The sequence below is a fragment of the Sciurus vulgaris genome (assembly GCF_902686455.1).
Source record: "Sciurus vulgaris genome assembly, chromosome: 10".
Classification (NCBI taxonomy): Eukaryota; Metazoa; Chordata; class Mammalia; order Rodentia; family Sciuridae; genus Sciurus; species Sciurus vulgaris.
The window spans coordinates 129,377,840-129,396,591 of NC_136470.1; the positions used below are offsets into that span (position 1 = coordinate 129,377,840).

The 18,752-nt window shown below is 33.2% G+C and overlaps 1 protein-coding gene across 1 annotated transcript in view; it reads left to right on the forward strand.

The window, feature by feature from the left end:
- Positions 1-18,752, forward strand: part of U2SURP (U2 snRNP associated SURP domain containing) — a 47,360-nt gene that overhangs the window by 21,661 nt on the left and 6,947 nt on the right. The window contains 17 exon segments of the mRNA XM_079101070.1: positions 2,089-2,162; positions 2,165-2,192; positions 3,249-3,319; positions 3,399-3,558; positions 5,052-5,214; positions 5,604-5,681; position 5,683; positions 6,602-6,622; positions 6,625-6,662; positions 6,664-6,690; positions 7,772-7,798; positions 7,804-7,821; positions 7,823-7,894; positions 9,314-9,470; positions 12,638-12,733; positions 13,334-13,400; positions 15,575-15,734. Coding sequence (XP_078957196.1) covers positions 2,089-2,162; positions 2,165-2,192; positions 3,249-3,319; positions 3,399-3,558; positions 5,052-5,214; positions 5,604-5,681; position 5,683; positions 6,602-6,622; positions 6,625-6,662; positions 6,664-6,690; positions 7,772-7,798; positions 7,804-7,821; positions 7,823-7,894; positions 9,314-9,470; positions 12,638-12,733; positions 13,334-13,400; positions 15,575-15,734 — 1,258 coding nt within the window.

Consider the following 18,752-nt stretch of genomic DNA (forward strand, 5'->3'; position numbering starts at 1 on the left):
TAAGGAAATTACACAATTCTTAAGGAAAAAAGTGTGATTACAATTCTTTAATATTGAATTCAAGTTAGCAACAACTAATTGTCAGATTTTGATTTTAAATAATCATATGAAACATTTAAAAACTTTTTAATTTTGTAAAAATAGATTTTATCAGTTACAAGCCTGTTTAAAACTATAGTGGGTTTTTTCCACTGATAAAGCGTTCACAGGAAAGTATTTTTGCAACATTCAAAAAACATATATCCCATAGTAGCTTTACTTGTGGCTCAACTTATTTCTAAACAAAATTTTGAGTATACATTTTGCTGAAAAATCTCGACTCACCATTAGAGTGAACCCTTTGGTTTTAAACTTGCTAAACCATTTTTCATCTATCTTTAATACTAAAGTTGCTTTTGAATCTTAATTCACACATGTTTCTGGGTGTATTGTGTTTGTCCACCTAGTAAATGGTCTTATATATTATAATTCATAAAATTTCCCTATCCTTTTATTTGGCTCATAGCAGTAAGAATTTTGGAACTGAATCATAATTTATATTATCCATCTCCCTTTCTTCAAAATAATGTCATTAACTTTATGGATGCTGAGAATACATACTCATTTAGATTTCAACTGCATATTTGCAGTTTAATAGTTATGAAGGAAAAATGATTTTTAAATTACAGTTCAGTGATTTTTGTTTTTAGTTTTAACAATTTAAGGTTGAATTAATAGTTTTAAATATATAGTTGCCCCTTTGTAAAGATTTATACCTGCATATAATTTTTGATCTTTAGAATTATTTTTTTCCACTATGTAGAGATCTTAGCATCCACTTAAGTAGATTTGTTTGAAAACTGTGAGAAAATAATTATAGTCAACATAAGATAGGTTACTTTACTGTCCATGTACTCTGAAACAGGGAGTTATATACAGCCAAAAAAAAAAAAAAAAAAATTCCGTCTTGTTCTATAACTATATTTATATTCTAGCAGTTATATGAACTTAATTTGATCTGGGAATGCTAAAGATGTAATTTTAAGTGTGTGCCTTATACCAAGAGCCAATATCCTTTTGCTTTTCCCAATTGTTATTTGCCAGCTCTGTATGCTGGGTGGCTGGTGAAATGAGAAATTAAAAGCAGCTTATAAATAAGCTGAGTCATTTTTGCCTGATACCATAATCAATGTCTGAAATTGTGTTTGGAGTCTTTTATTAGACATTTTAGCTTTAGATTTAAAAAAATCAATAAAGGCTTTCTGTGAATTCAACCAATGAGTATACTAAAAAGTTATGTATATTTATTTTTGGCTTAAATATTGGAAAATAATTGTCATGGAAAATGGAAAGGGCATCTCACCATGTCCCCCAGTTTGGAAAGAGTAGGACTCCATTCACTTAAGGCTTCGGCAATATAATTTCCTTATTGATTCTTAACATGTAGGCAGAGTTACATGCCATGAGTTGTGAACTGGTTTAAAGTGTGCTTCAAAGGGATGTTGCCTCATTAGAGGTCAGATTTAATAAAAACTCCATCTAGCATTATGTGTACCAGAAAAGCACAGGAATTGGATGGATTTTTCATTAAATCAGGCCTTAAATTTGACATGTAGTTTTGCACTTTCATAAATTATAGTCATGGTCATAACATTTCAGTACAACTACAAAAGTGCTTGGATTAGGAATATTTTCTTTTAAAACAGATAGTATGTAAATTTTAGATGGTTATAATATACAAGTTCTAAGTTACTGATTTTATATATTTACAGCTTTCCAATTTTAGTTGTGATTGAGGATTTAATGTTTTGCATTTGAAAAATAAAATTAAGTGGCATTTAGAAAATTAAGTCTTATTACTGTGAGGCTGTGTTATGGTTTCCCACCCTCCCTTCACCTTTCCTCCCCTCCCGCTCCCCTACTCCCACCGTCCTGCTCCCTCTTAATGCACAAGGCATTAACATATGCTCCAGGTTACTTTTTTGGTATAAATTCTGTTTTAGTCAGCAGAATAATCTTTTTCTGCACAATTATAGTAATTTAGGTCAAGTATAGTTTTATATAGTGGTAGGTCTGAATCCATTTTCTTTAACTGTGTTGTTGTTGTAGGAATTTGCTCGCCCTGATACATCGAATGATAGAGTTTGTTGTACGTGAAGGGCCAATGTTTGAAGCTATGATTATGACAGAGAAATCAACAATCCTATGTTCAGGTGTGTAGTGTTTTAATTGTGGTAGTATAACATAAAACTTACCATTATAGTAATTTTTTAAGTGTACAGTTCAGTGCCTCTAAGTCCATTCACATGTTGTATAACCATGACCATCATCCATCCCCCAGAACTTTCTTTCATCTTCCAGACCTGAAACCATGTACCCATTACATAATAACTCCATCTCTCCATCTCCTCACGGCCACTGTACTGCTTTATGTCTCTATGACTTTGACTCTAGGCATCTCATATAAGTGAAATGATACAATATTTGTCCTTTCATTACTATCCTATTTACCTTACCATAATGTCATCAAAGTTCATCCATGTTATAGTTATAGACCAGTATTTTTTTCCTTTTTAAGTCTGAATAGTATTCCTTTATGTGTATGTGCCATATTTTGTTTATCTTCAGATGGATATTTTAAAACTTTTTAACTTGTTTTTTGGAATTAAGAATCAAAAATAAAATTTAAAAGTACAAGATTATTTTTGCAAAAGGATAAGTCATTTGTCATAGATTGGAATCTTAGGTCAGTTTTCCATCACATTTTGGTTTAGTTAATTAAATAGCATTGTTAGCATTGTCTAGGAGAAAAATTCTCTTCATTATGCTTTTCCATGGAAGAATCATTTATCATCAAACTATAGTTAAATGAGTTTGAAAGGAAATTATTTATTTTCTGAATTGACATGATATTTAAGACACTAATTTAACACTCTTGAAGTAGTGTAAAATCTCTGCTTTTGAAATTAGAGAAAATGGAGAAAATCTCTCCATTGTCTTATCTAACCTGTAAGTGTTCCATATAAATCATTGTAAGACTAAGCAAGAATCATGCCTTTTGAGTATTGAACTCAGTCACTTGAGTCATCTGGGCTGGGACATCAGAAAGGGGTAAGGAGCAGGTGGCAGTGTATAAGGAATATTTTTGGGATCTCTTTGCTTTTAATTGTTTTTTAGAATTAAATGGGCAAATAGTATTTCTCATTTGTTTAATTGAAGGTTGCCCTTTCTAAAGGAATATAATGTTTAATTTTTTTAATTTTGTTTAGGTTCTTATTTGAAAACCAGACACCTGCCCATGTTTACTACAGGTGGAAGCTTTATTCTATTCTGCAGGCAAGTAGAATTAATTTCTTTGTTAACTTTCACTCCTTAGTTTTTAGACCTTTCTAATAACTGCCTGGATATTTATTAGGGAGATTCTCCAACTAAATGGCGGACGGAAGATTTTCGTATGTTCAAAAATGGATCCTTTTGGAGGCCACCACCATTAAATCCATACCTGCATGGAATGTCAGAAGAACAAGAAACAGAAGCTTTTGTAGAGGAACCTAGTAAGAAGGGAGCACTTAAGGAAGAGTAAGATTTTTTTTTTTCTTTCTGTTATACATGGAGAAAAGTCACTTTGCTTTAATTAATAGTCTTACTGGTTTAACCATAAAATAAAATGTTTTTCTCACTTGTGAATGTTTAAAATATTGACATCTCAGAGAGTAGGAAAGATGGTGAAATGATACAGACATTATTACCCCGTGTACGTGTATGATTACTCGAATGGTGTGGCTCTACATTGTGTAAAACCAGAGAAATGAAAAGTTGAACTCCATTTTTGTACAGTGAATCAGTGCATTCTGCTGTCATGTTTAACTAAGTACAACAAACAATAAAAGGAATTAACATCTTTCATCATATGCTTTATAATTTTAAAAATTATGGCAAATACACGTGTCTGTCCTGTTAACCTTGTCCTCTGCCTAGTGATAAAATTATTGATGATCTCTTAAACATGATTGATTTCTTTCTCTGGCATTGGAATACTTCATGCTCTTAAAGGAATTATCTGGGACCCTTAGAATTCTTGCCTCTTTGAGTACAAACATAAAGAGGAAAAAATTACCGTATGGCTAGGAGGGGGTCAGATGTTGACTATGCAAAGCCTTTTTATAGAGCGTACAGTGTGTGGTGAGCTGTGAGGTGGCTTCCATGGAAACATATTATTAGTGCTCACTCAGCCCTGGCAAATGCAATTAGCCTGGTTTTAAAAAAGCAGAAAACATAATTTATCTATTAAATATTTGGAGGATATTCTATATATCTCATAGGAAAAATAAGCTAAAAGGATTTTTAGCATTTATACTTCATTGCATAGTCTATTTATCTTAAAACATGTTGCATTGATGCACTGTTTGTGAGAGCATTTGCTAATGGAGTGTTTATAGTATTTGAGTGTATTTGTTTCTGTAGGTACAGGTTCATCATTACTTTAGTCCAGGAATCTGCAAGCCACCTCAAAGCATAAATCTGACTGCCTATTTTTATAAATACGTTTTGTTGGGATATACCCCATCACCATTCTTTACATGTCTGTCTATGGCTGCTTTGATGCTACAGCAGTAGAGTAACTGACAGACCATATGGTTGCCAGAACCTCAAATATTTGTTGATCTTATTTCCTTTACAGAAAAGGTTAGCCCTGTCCTAATTCCCCTGCTAGTGCTTGGACGTAATCGGACTTCCTAAGGAAGGAGAGTACAGAACTTGAACGGTTTTTCTTCAGCGTGATGAGAATAACTCTTGACGTTTAGAAAAATACCTATAATATTAAGTTTACTTAATTCGTAGGCTTAAACAAAGTCATTGAATAACTTTTAGTTTCAGGAAAAGTTTTCTTACCATTAATAAGTTCTTAAAATAAATTGCTAATGAATTTGGGGGGAGGGGACTTAATATCATTCAGTCTTTTAAGAACTATTTTATTCTGAAGTGAATTTTAAAGAGATTAGTTTATGAGCAAAAAACTGTAATAGCATTTGAAATTTGTATCTATTTATAATTTAAAAATTTATATTCAGACAGAGGGACAAATTAGAAGAAATCTTACGGGGATTAACTCCAAGAAAAAATGATATTGGAGATGCAATGGTCTTCTGTCTTAACAATGCTGAAGCTGCTGAAGAAATAGTGGATTGCATTACTGAATCATTGTCTATCTTAAAGACACCTCTTCCTAAAAAGGTATGGGAATGGTTTCTTTTTCTGAACATTTAATTAAGTAAATAGGAGATAATAGTTGACTTCTTTTTGAATTTGAATTAGTTTCCTTTTTGCATGAAGAACTTTTGACACAGTCTTTCCCATGTAGTTTTATTTTGTTCATTGACATCCAAGTAATCAACAAGCCGAACTGTAAATGAGTTACAGATTTTATTTCTGCCAGTGTCATGGCATGGTGATGTTGAATTTCATATAACTCTTCTAATTGGTAGTGATTATAAAATTAATAGCTGAACATTAGCCTTATATCCCCGGTTCCAAGAAATGACAATAGAGTTTTTTTCTAGATATATTATTGGCTAATGGTTTTTTATTTTTAATCCATTTTGTGTTATCTTTTGGCATTATAGATTGCCAGATTATATTTGGTTTCTGATGTTTTGTACAACTCTTCAGCCAAAGTTGCCAATGCTTCATATTATAGAAAATTGTAAGTATGATGATGTAAGCTGATATTCCCGATAATAAAATAATTAAGGGTAAGGAATTTAGAAAAGAGGGATCAATTATTAACATCCTCCACTAAGACGAAATAATTTGAATTTATTTATGGTTAGAGAATTCTGTTTTATATTGGCTTGGATATTATTGAACTAAAACTGCTATGATCTTAATTACTGTTTTTATGATGTTTTCATTTTTATTTCAGTTTTTAAATATCATTTTCCTCATTGTCGACAAATAACAAGATATGTGAAGTTAAAAAATAACTCATTTTTTCTTGTTTAGCTGTTGCGTAATAAGCAGTATAAGTATTGTTATACATAAAGGAATAGACCAAAGATACATTAACTATAGCATCTCCATTTTTTTTCTGTTCATTATTGTATTGTTTTTGTTAATGACTTTTGAGGCATTGAGAAATTATGCTGCTATTCTGTAATAAATCTTTCTCTTCTGTTTCCTAGAGTTCCTATTCCGTTTTTATTTTATAAATTAGGCTTGGGAATAAAACTTGTCTCCGAAAGAAAATTTAGTAATCGATCCAACTCTGTTGTTAGTTTTCGCTATGGACAAGTTACTTAATTTTTTATAAGTTTCCTATTTATAGAACAAGTTGAACTAGGTGGTTCACCTGTGTCCTAAATGTAAAGTACCTTGTTTGTGAAGGGAATTAGTGTTTAAGACTCTTGGGGGAGCTTTACTGGAGAAAATTTGGGAGAAATAGTAGAGTTTAAAGCAATTCAAATATGGTTTTAGAATTTACCCTAGGTCTTATTTTTAAGGATTTAATCAATTAATTTTTAAATATTTTAAGTCCAAAGAGGGGTTTCATTGACTAGTCATATTGAAGAGGAGGTAGAATCTGAACAATTTATTTTAAAGAATAATATTATTTGAATTTCAGTTTTTGAAACAAAGTTATGTCAGTATTTTCAGACCTCAATGCTACCTATCGTACAATTCAAGGGCCATTTGCAATCTGAAAATTTTAAGGTATGTGTATTGTCTTTACTGTTTTTGCCTTAGTTTTCTAAATAGGTTAGAGTCAGGAGGGCATTGGAGGGCCAGAAAAGTACATAAGACAGGTATAAGGCATACATTTAAAACATTGGTGTTTTAGGAATATTGTTTAAAAATCTGCCATTTCGTCTTCATGTTTAAAAGCATATGAAAATTTAGGATGATCACCTTTTGGAAAAAATACCTTAATATTAAGTTTACTTAATTTGTAGGCTAAAAAAGTCATTGAATACTTTTAGGTTCAGGAAAAGTGTTCTTCCATACATAAGTTTATGATTAGTTTTAAGTGTTAATTTATTTAAATATTTTTTTTGCCCCTTGACAAAGCACATTCAGAAGTTCACCTGTTTTGTAATGGTACATACAATATTATTGGATTAGGGAACATACATTTTAGTTATTTATATTTATATATTCAGTTACTAATTTTTTATAATCTCATAAGCAGTAAACTGATGTTAAGAAAAGCCAAACAAAGCCAAAAAATAACTTACTTATAATCGAATAAGTGCATATACTTTCATGGAAAAGAAGACTTTAAGAAATTTTTTAGCTTGGAAAGGATAACCAGTGACCCCATCATCTAGGAGATTCAGACAAATCTATTTTTTAAATGTTTGATCTGAAATTTTTGCCCTAAGGTAGAACTGACAGAATAGTTTAGGGAAGAGGCAGAGGAAGATATTAACCAGACATGTTCAGTACTTTATTGGGCCACAGGAGATTCAGGTTAAAACTTGGCCACTTTGATTTTCAATTTTCCTAAATTTTCTGTTAAGTGTATCCCAGAATATGGCTCATGTTAGTACTAATGGCATTGGAATTGACCTTATGTGGTGAAAAACAACGTTATGGGTGTCCTGGCCCCCTTTTAATTTGAAGGTGACATCAATTTTGTTTTTTAAATATGAGATGTTAGTTATTTTCTTTAAGTTTTGTAAAGAATGTTAGTTTAAAGGAAAATTCTGCAGATTATGATGGTTATTTCTTATGAACAGAAGTTTGAGACATTGCCCACAATAGTAACTGCATTGTGTATTTCCTGTTTATTTAGGCACGGGTAATGACCTGCTTCAGAGCATGGAAGATTGGGCAATTTATCCATGAACCATTTTTGATCAAAACTACAAAACATTTCTTAGGACTTGTAAATAGTATTGAAGAAAAGGGAAACAAGGTAGCACTCTGTATTTGTCTGATTATTTTTGAAATTTGTTTTGGGACTGTGGTGTGATATGTTACATATGTGTATAGCATTTTTTTGTAAAAATATCTATGTTTAACACTAAATAGTGATTTTTTTTTTCAATTGCTAAAATTGCCAGAGCCCTGGAATCAAAATTATATATAGTGGGAGTTTTCTGTGTTATGTTCTTATATACAAGTTATAGCTATTTTTTTTTAAATTGATGACATGAAGAGATTTATGATATGGTAGAGAAAGAAAGCAATATATAGATGTTCCATGCCTTATGATGGGGTCCTAAATGACCCATTAAGTTGGACCCATTGTAAGTTGTTTGTATGGTAAGTTGAAAAAACATTTGATGCAGCCACTCTACTGAACATCATAACTCCCTCTACCGTAAACATGCTCAGGACACTTAAATTACCTAACACAAAGCCTAGTTTTAAATAAAGTCTTGACTATCTCATGTAACTTACTGAATATCTGTATCCAAAAATGGTGGTAACACAGTACACTGTAAAATACCAGGTGGTTATCCATGTGATCAAGTGCCTGAACTGAGAGCAATGGCTTGCTGGCTGTTGGCCCAGTGTCACAAGAACATACTGTTATCCTAGAATATCTCACATTTCAAAATTTGGAGTACAATTAGGCTCTGATGCATATCACTGTTGCACCATTACAAATTTGAAAAATCGTAAGTTGGGAGCTGTCTGTATTTAGCAAGACTTCATTTGATTAAAGATAACTATTTAAGTAAATATGCACATGAAAAAATACAGCACTGTGGTAGCAGATTCTCTATTCTGTTGCTTTTTACCTCCTAAATAGTTCTTGAGTCTTTCATCTTATTTTACTAGTCAAGCTGTACGTTTTCACTCCAAGATCCAACCCACACTCTAACTCATGGATTTTGTTTCAGTTTCTTAAGTGTGTAATGTCTTCTCCTGCCATTCCCTTTGTGCATTATCTTCTGTGTTTGGAACCTCTCTTTACCTAACACTATCAGATCTTAGTCTAAATGTAACTTCACGGAGTCTTCTCTGACTTCTGTAAGTGAAACCTCCTTATTAACCATTCTAGTGTTATGTCTTTATTGTAACAGTATTTGTATATTGTGATTATCTGATTTCCTGACACACTTCTCAAACAACAACAATAACAAAAATCTTTGCTAAGTTCTGTGACGGGGTTACCTGGATTTGCTCATCATTAACTCACATGGTACCTAGAAGCAATAAGCACTTGGTAAATATTATATAAAGAAAGGTACCAATTCCTCTTTCTTGGGCAGACTAGACAATAAAATATTGTCTTTACATTGTACCTTGGGATGTGGTTATCCAACTACGCTGACTTGTACTGAATTGAGCAAAGAAAACGTTACAGTTGTACGTGGTTCTACAGGATGTACCAGATGATCTTGATGGTGCTCCCATTGAAGAAGAGCTTGATGGTGCACCTCTAGAAGATGTAGATGGAATTCCCATTGATGCTACTCCCATTGATGATCTGGATGGAGTTCCTATAAAAAGTCTTGATGATGATCTGGATGGAGTGCCTTGTAAGTTCAGATTTTAAGCATTAAATGTAGCAAATAAGTTTAATTACCCAAACTAATTTCCACACATGCTAAGATGGAAAAAAATTATTTCTATTTAAGGTATCACTTTTTTTAGATGTTTCTAAATTCAAATATCCTTATATATGTTTATACCAAGATAAATGTTTATACCAAGGACAAGACTTTTTTATGGTCTCCTTTCTTTGTTGAGATAGCCTCCCTTAATATTAGTAAGTTTTTTTTTTTAAATTTATTTTTATTGTAAACAAATGGGATACATCTTGTTTCTCTGTTTGTACATGAAGTAGAGGCATACCATTTGTGTAATCATACATTTACCTAAGGTAATAGTTTTTGATTCATTCTTTTTTTTTTCCCTCCCCCCCCACCCCTGCCACCCCTCTTTTCCATCTGTACAGTCACTCCTTCCTCCATTCTTGCCTCCCTTCCACCCCCCATCATCTGCTTATCGGCGAGATCATTCGTCCTTTGGTTTTTTGAGATTGGCTTATCTCACTTAGCATGATATTCTCCAATTTCATCCAATTGCCTGCAAATGCCATAATTTTATTATTTTTTAGCTGAGTAATATTCCATTGTATATATATACCACAGTTTCTTTATCCATTCATCAATTGAAGGGCATCTAGGTTGGTTCCACAATCTGGCTATTGTGAATTGAGCAGCTATGAACATTGATATGGCTGTATCTCTGTAGTATGCTGATTTTCAGTCCTTTGGGTATAGGCCAAGGAGTGGGATAGCTGGGTCAAATGGTTTTTCCATTCCAAGTTTTTCAAGGAATCTCCACACTGCTTTCCAGAGTGGCTACACTAATTTGCAACCCACCAGCAATGTATGAGTGTACATTTTTCCTCACATCCTTGCCAACACCTATTGTTGCTTGTGTTCTTGATAATCGCCATTCTAATTGGGGTGAGATGGAATCTTAGTGTAGTTTTGATTTGCATTTCTCCTATTACTAGTGATGTTAAACATTTTTTCATATATCTGTTGATTGCTTGTAGGTCTTCTGTGAAGTGTCTGTTCACATCCTTAGCCCATTTGTTGATTGGGTTATTTGTATTCTTGGTGTAGAGGTTTTTGAGTTCTTTATAGATTCTGGAAATTAGTGCTCTATCTGAAGTATGAGTGGCAAAGATATTCTCCCACTCTGTAGGTTCTCTCTTTACATTGCTGATAGTTTCCTTTGCTGAGATAAAGCTTTTTAGTGTGAGTCTATCCCAGTTGTTGATTCTTGCTTTTATTTCTTGTGCTATGGGAGTCCTGTTAAGGAAGTCTGATCCTACACCAACATGTTGAAGATTTGGACCTACTTTTTCTTCTATAAGATGCAGGGTCTCTGGTCTGATTCCAAGGTCCTTGATCCATTTTGAGTTGAGCTTTATGCAGGGCGAGAGAGAGGTTTAGTTTCATTCTGTTGCATATGGATTTCCAGTTTTCCCAGCACCATTTGTTGAAGAGGCTATCTTTTCTCCATTGCATGTTTTTGGCACCTTTGTCTAGTATGAGAAAATTGTATTTATTTGGGTTTGTGTCCATGTCCTCTATTCTGTACTGTTGATCTACTTGTCTATTTTGGTGCCAATACCATGCCGTTTTTGTTACTATTGCTTTGTAGTATAGTTGAAGTTCTGGTATTGTAATACCCCCTACTTCACTCTTCCTCCTAAGGATTGCTTTAGCTATTCTGGGTTTCTTATTCTTCCAGATGAATTTCATGATTGCTTGCTCTATTTCTGTAAGGTACGTCATTGGGATTTTAATTGGAATTGCATTGAATCTGTATAGCACTTTTGGTAGTATGACCATTTTGACAATATTAATTCTGCCTATCCAAGAACATGGGAGATCTTTCCATCTTCTAAGGTTTTCTTTAATTTCTTTCTTTAGTGTTCTGTAGTTCTCATTGTAGAGGTCTTTCACCTCTTTTGTTACATTGATTCCCAAGTATTTTATTTTTTAAGAAGCTATTGTGAATGGGGTAGTTTTCCTAACTTCTCTTTCTGAAGATTCATCACTTATGTATAAAAATGCATTAGATTTATGAGCATTGATCTTATATCATGCTACTTTACTGAATTCACTTATGAGTTCTAAGAGTTTTCTTGTGGAATTTCCAGGTTCCTCTAAATATATAATCATGTCATCAGCAAATAGGGATAGTTTGAGTTCTTCTTTTCCTATTCGTATCCCTGTAATTTCCTTTGGTCTGTCTAATTGCTCTGGCTAGAGTTTCGAGGACAGTGTTGAATAGAAGTGGTGAAAGAGGGCATCCCTGCCTTGTTCCAGTTTTTAGGGGGAATGCTTCCAGTTTTTCACCATTTAGAATGATATTGGCCATGGGCTTAGCATAGATGGCCTTAGTAAGTTTGTTTTTGTCTTGTCAGGAAATTATTGATCAAATCGTATTCACATTTATATTCACAATGCCATATACCTGGTCTTACCAGTTCTGTTTTTATTATTACTTTTTCTAATCTAACAGAGTCAGTTTTCTTAGCTGCCTAAAGTTGTAAAATATTAACAAATTAGGAATTTGATAGTTTAGGCAACAAATAGGTAAAGGTGTTCAAGATATATGTATGTTTTTTACTTCTCAGCCTCTCCATTTGCTTAAAATATTACTAGCCTGTATTTTCTGAGTTGATAGTACAGTAGTTCCCTTACTTGCCACATCACTTTTCAGTTTCAATTACCTGCTTTTAACCTTGGTCTAAAAATATTAAATGGAAATTTCCAATAATAATTTGTATGGTTTACTTGTATCACAGTGCAGTGTTTTAATTATTCTACTCTATGATTGTTTTTGTTATTCTCTTACTGTGCCTAATTTATAAATTGAACTTTATTATAAATATGCAAATAGGGGAAAACATAGTATATATAAAGAGTTTGGTGCCTCTCTGTGGGTTCAGGTATCCACTAGGGTCTTGGGGTGGACTGGGGTTCTGTATAATGTTCAAAACTTGGACCTCAGGAGCATAGAATTGAGGTAATTATAATCCTTGTTCTTGATACTATCAATATTTTCCCATGTGTGACCTTATTTACTTTGTTTTTAAAAATTTTGTGAATATTCCTGAACCCTTTAGCTTGTATCATCCCCTAGTAGTGAGAGTTAATAGTTCTTCTTTTTCCATTAGTGGATGCAGCTGAAGACTCAAAGAAGAATGAGCCTATATTTAAAGTTGCCCCATCAAAATGGGAAGCTGTAGATGAATCTGAATTGGAAGCACAAGGTGAGTAAAAGTATAATAAATCAATTTTTAAAAAATTTGAGTCCTCATAAATTAATCATTAATGTGTATGTGTGTTTTCCTTTTTTGTTTTATAACATACTTCATTCTTAAGATTCAGTGTTACCACGTGTTATGTCTAGTGTGAGCTGTCATTGTGCTTGCTCTTGTTCTAGTCAGTGTCTCAGATTCTTCCCTTTGGAGGCTTGGAGAGTAATCACAGAAATACCAAAAACTTTTTTAGTAGAAAATATAGATGGGAAGCTACCTGTTGAAATTCTGCTTAGAGGTCAGTTTCAGAGAAATCAAGCTTTGACCCTCCCATAATGCTTATTATGCAGATTGGACCTAGCACTAAATTGTTAATGATATTTGTAAGTTCTGATGACACAAATGTTACCATCCAACACAGAAATAAGAATGACAAGTTTTTGAGTTTGAATAAAATTGTAGGTGTGAAGAGATTTTACAGAGAATTGACTGTTCAAAGAATAGATAAACATAGATTAAAAACTTCTATAATGTAAACATTCAGTTGTTAAGCTGTTGCTGAAAAAATGCTGATTTACCATATGGAATTACATCCTCTTTACTTCCATTTAGCTGTAACAACTTCTAAGTGGGAGTTATTTGACCAGCATGAAGAATCAGAGGAAGAAGAAAATCAAAAGTAAGAATCTTAAGTTTCAGATATACTGTTTCCAGTGCATATACACTCCTTTTTTTTTTTTTTCTTTAAGAGGTAAATGGTTGAATTAATAGCGAAGAAAAAAAACTTCACTTTTAAAAAAACTTGAGAGAGGGTTGTTTTTAGTCGTCTATTGTTTTTCTACTGAATAAAGAGTTTTGGTTTCTGGTCTTTTTATGCATCTTGTTTCACTTTGCTTTTGAGTACATTCTGGTACATTCTCACTTGGTAGTTACTAAGTGATTGACTGCATTTATTTCAAATATTTGTTACCAAATCTACAAAAATGATTTTTTCTTTGGTCAAAAGCCACAAAAAATGATTTTTAAAATGTGAGTGGGAAGGTTATACTTCTTTTCTTTTAGGTAGTACATTGCTTTACATTCTGTTATTTAAATGTAAACACTTCAGATGAACTAAGAATGAATAAAAGTAGTACAGTCTTTTCTTTGCAGCATAGAAAAGTAATAATCTTGATTTTTGTTCTTTGGTAATCACTCCAAAATTGTTTTTGCATTTGACAGTGTTATTGTAGGAATCTCTGTGCCCAGATTTTCCTGCAAGTTTGTATTGGTAATTTTTAGGGGGCATTGGACATTTAAAAAAGCCATTGGCAAAGGAAGTAAACTTTTAAGTAAAAAGAGGTGGTATCAAGAATGTAAACAAGACTTTTGATTTAAAAAAATAGACTTACGTATCTCAGATGGAAAGGGAACAAGGGAAAAGTTCCTTTTTGTTCTCGGCAATAATACAGGATTTATGTGGATTTGATAAATGGGTTTTTAGATTGTTAAGGAAGGTAGGATCATTCAGGTTGTAGAAACACAGCTTGATATGAGGGAAACTTGACATAGTGAGGTCTTTGCAAAAAATGTGTGATCAGAGTAAGTCAGCAATGTTGTGATAAAATAGTTACAAAATAGAGTGGCTTGCTAATGGAAATAGCTGTCTGAGGTTGAGGAGTTTGGAGTAGGTTTAGTTCCCTTTGCTTTAAAACAGTGATTTCTTATACTTTTTATGTCCATGATCCTATCATTAGTCACATCTCATGATTGGAATCATCACTTTAGAATGTGTATTGTACTAATAAAAGTAATTTAGAAGGCAGGAAGGGTAGGAAAGCCATCAGAGAAACTTGAAGAACTCAAATATATTGTTAAGTAGGTTTTATTTCTGAAGGTTTTGGAATTTGGGGGGGTACATAAAGTTACTTATGATAATGTTTAGAATATGAATGCATTTTAGTATTGATTTTGAAATAATTCTTTGATAGCAAGAATCAGAATAATTTACACTTTTTTTCCTTCTTGATTTTTTTGATTCTTCTTAGGAACTCCAAAAAAAATCTTGATAATATAAAAATAACTGAAAGTGAGAAAAAATTACACAGACTCACTACTACTCTCTAGTGGCTGCATCCAAAATGCCTTTTTACTTACAGCTGCTTTTTGTATCTACTGATTATTGCATTTGCAAAGATTTTTAACAAAAATATAGCCTACTAAGACTTGGCAGAAGAATTCCAAAAATTAATTTCTTTTGTAATGAATTTATGTGAGCTTTTAATTTTGAATTTCCCTTTAAAAGAAGTGAATGCAAAGGAAGCTGCGATGAAAACTGAACCTAGAACTGTTAACTAAGGGCTGAGGCCAAAGCCAATTAAGACAACTGCTCAGGCCTTGAAAAATTATATTAGCAATTGAAAAATATGTACATATTTAACGTTATCCAAGCAGCATAGCTCTTGTTTTTTTCTTTTTGTAGTACTGGAGATTGAACTCTGCCTCGTGCATACTAGACAAATACTGGGTTACATTCCCAGCCCTTTTTATATTTTGAAGTTTATATTTAAATTTTATATTAACTACTGCAAAGAAAATTTGTTGCAGAACGATAGGCACATAGATATCATTAACATAAGCAAAATTTGTTCAAGTGTGTAGTGCTCAAACTTTCTGTGGAGAAAAAGTTTTACAAAAATGTTCATAAAGTATTATTTACTCAGATATTTTGCAAATATGTTTTAGGGATGAGTTGTCCTCATGTTTTGCTAATGTTATTTAAACTCTAAGGTAGTGAAAAATAAAATATTCAGTCCGTAAAACATAACCTTTTTTGATGTTCGGATGTACTATGTATTCTCCTTGTTTCCAAAGTCAAGAAGAAGAAAGTGAAGATGAAGAAGATACCCAAAGTTCCAAGTCGGAAGAGCATCATTTATACTCTAATCCAATCAAAGAAGAAATGACTGAGTCCAAGTTCTCTAAATACTCTGAAATGAGTGAGGAAAAACGAGCTAAGCTTCGTGAGATTGAGGTTAGTATGGCTTTGACACTGGAGCTAGCTGTACTCCGTGGGCCTTGACCTTCTCCCCCAGGCTTACCTCCCCCTGGCAGCATACCTGTGTACACACCGTTCCCCCTCTCTGCTCAGAAGCCTCTTGAACCTGTCAGGCCTCTTAGTTTAAGCATTCCTTCTCTCACAATAACCTTTTCTTCCCTGCTGGACTGTGTTCCTTCTGTTTTTCTCTGTGATTTTACACGTATTGTGGGGTGCGCATACCTGTGTTTTGTTTGCCGGCTTACTTCATTGATTAATATCTAGTTTCCCCATTAGGTTGCAGTTTTCATGAGGGGAAAGGACCAAGTCTGTTTCCTGTTTATTGTATCTCTAGAATATGGCAGGTACATAGGGAATCTTCCAAAGAAGTGAATTTAATTAATAGATTTTGTCTGATTCATATAGGAAATTCATTATATTTTGAATGTATATAGTCCTGTAACAAGAAAAAAGATAAAATACTTTCTGGCACACTCAAGTGATATATTTTATTATAGTGAGCTTATTTTAAATGTTTGTACCTTTAAAGACTGGGGAAAGACTAGATAGACTTTGAGTGGGTCTTATCTTTAAGAGGAGAAAAATATATAGGATAGCTCAGACTATCTCACAGACTTTTCTCTCCTTTTTTCCATCTCCTTTTTAAAAATGCCCTTTTTAAAATCAAAGCTATTCAGACATGTCAGAAAAAGAAAGGTTGTTTTAGTACTCCAAGATGATGAAACATTCCCAGCAAGTGACAGCAATGGTCAGTCTAGAACATCAAAAGAATGCATGAGAATGGATTTTAACACTGCCATTCCCTGAAGTTTTTTGAATGTCTGCTGCTGCATAGCAGCCTTATTCTTCTTACTAATTAAGAGCCACCACATTAGTGAGCTTATCCACTTCTCCACAGAGTTACTGCTGGTCAAGTTCTTGTCTACTTCTTTCTCCATTATCACCCAACCAAAAGTCAACACAGAAAACATTTGGTTTTAACCCTATACAGAATCAACATGGTGTCAATTATAAGTGGAGATGAGAGATTTTTGGAGTTAATAATTTAATTGTTTTAGAAATAGATGATGTGTATCAGTGAACAAACATACTGTTGGACCTTTATATTAAAAGCATACAGAATTATTTATTTTCAGAGACATTATAAGATAAGCAGTTAAGCACCATTGGGTAGTATAGGAATAAATAAGTGGTAGTGGAAGGCATTAAATTTTGCAAATGTTAAGCCTGATGCTAACAGCAAATTCAAACACAGCTAACACTAAGTATCATTAACTACTGTTAATTGCTACACAGTCAGTCTCTGCAAGAACCTTATGAGGGAAATACTGTTTTCTTTATTTAGCAAGTGAATAAATGGAGATAGAGAGATTTTAAATAACTTCTCTAAGCTACCCATATGATAGTGGCAGAATATGTATTGGAGTCTAGAATGATCAAAAATTAGAGACAGACTAATATAAACTCCTAGCCATAAAGCAATCTAGACATGATTTAGCCTGGTTTCAGTGTTTCACAGTTAGACAGGGAGTTGGACCTTTTTTGACGGGCACATGCCCCTTCCTACTCTGAGTCCTCCTTTCATTTTACTGAGAAGCTTTGCCTTACTGCTGTAATGAAACCTTTAAAAGTAAAGATTGAGTTCAATAAAATATATTTTCTTGATGATTTAAGTTACCTCTTAAAAGTGCCAAAATAAACTTTAAAATTATTTTAAAATGTTCTATTTGCTGCTTCTACATAAAGAGAAGAAAACTTTTCTTAACTTGACTGGATTTTATGAACTTCATTCTTTTTACGTTCTGTGTATAAATGTGTGTGTGATACACGTGTTTGTGCGCACCCCCCCGCACATACCGTGTGAGTATACATTTCCATGCTTTGTGTGTTCTCTTACAGTCTGGCCTCTCCCTTTTTAAATATTCAGTGACTATTTGTCCTGCTCTCATGGTGCTGCCTTTCACAATTGACTCATGGGATTTGGACTCTGAACCAAATCCTATTTTTTAAACATAGATCTTGGCTTCATCTTAGTATTATCTAATTCTTCTCCCTTGTTTGCTAGTACTGAGATTTAATAACATGGAATGAAGTTCCCACTTGGTGGTTATGATATTGTAGTATTGATCAGGAGCAAATTTTTAATTTTTCAGACACCACTTAGAGTCATACCTAAGGTGGAGTTGCCTTTTCCTATTCTGCTGTCCCCGTTTCAGCCAGCAAGAGTTGGAGAATAGTGGGCTGGGAGCCAAGTGAAGGATCTTCTGTATTTTTGAAGGAGAAAGATCCCTTTCTAACCTGGTTCCTAAGGAAAGAATGAGTAGTTAAGTAGGAAGGGATACCTGGCTATTGTCCCAAGGCAACAAGGGAATATAGATGGCTAATGAGCCATTGTGTGGACTGCTTTCTTTTGCGTTGAGGCCTGTAATCAACCTTTTTTTCTGGGGTATCTTGATTTATGATTGAGGCCTAAGGGTAGACTTGTATTAGCAGAGAACTGAGTTAGAATTTTATAATGATTTTTTTAAAAATCCCTAGGAATTCCTCCTTTCCCATAAGTAACAGTTTGGTTGTTGCCCTTTGGACAGTTAGTTTTGGTTTAAAAAAAAAAAAAAAAAAAAAAAATTCCCATTTACTTTGGTCAAGGCTGCATACAATAATAAGCTCAGCCATTTTTATTGCTGCATCCTCCTAACCCCCAATCTTACAGCTTACTGTCTTTTTAAATGTAATAATCATTAAAACATGAAAAAAGTGCAAAGAGTTGTAAGATTTTAAAAGAGGAGAGTACCTGAAAACTCTTGATTATAAAACCCTGACTACAGAAGTGAAATTAGGTAGTAAATGGGGAAAAATTTTGAGAACTTACGAAAAACATTCATGAAGTCCAAAAATCATGAAAATACCACTTTAATTTTGGACTGGGAGGAAATTATAGTTTGTTTCCATTTTATTTGTAATGAAGGGTGGGGATGGAAAGCCTGAAACAAATAA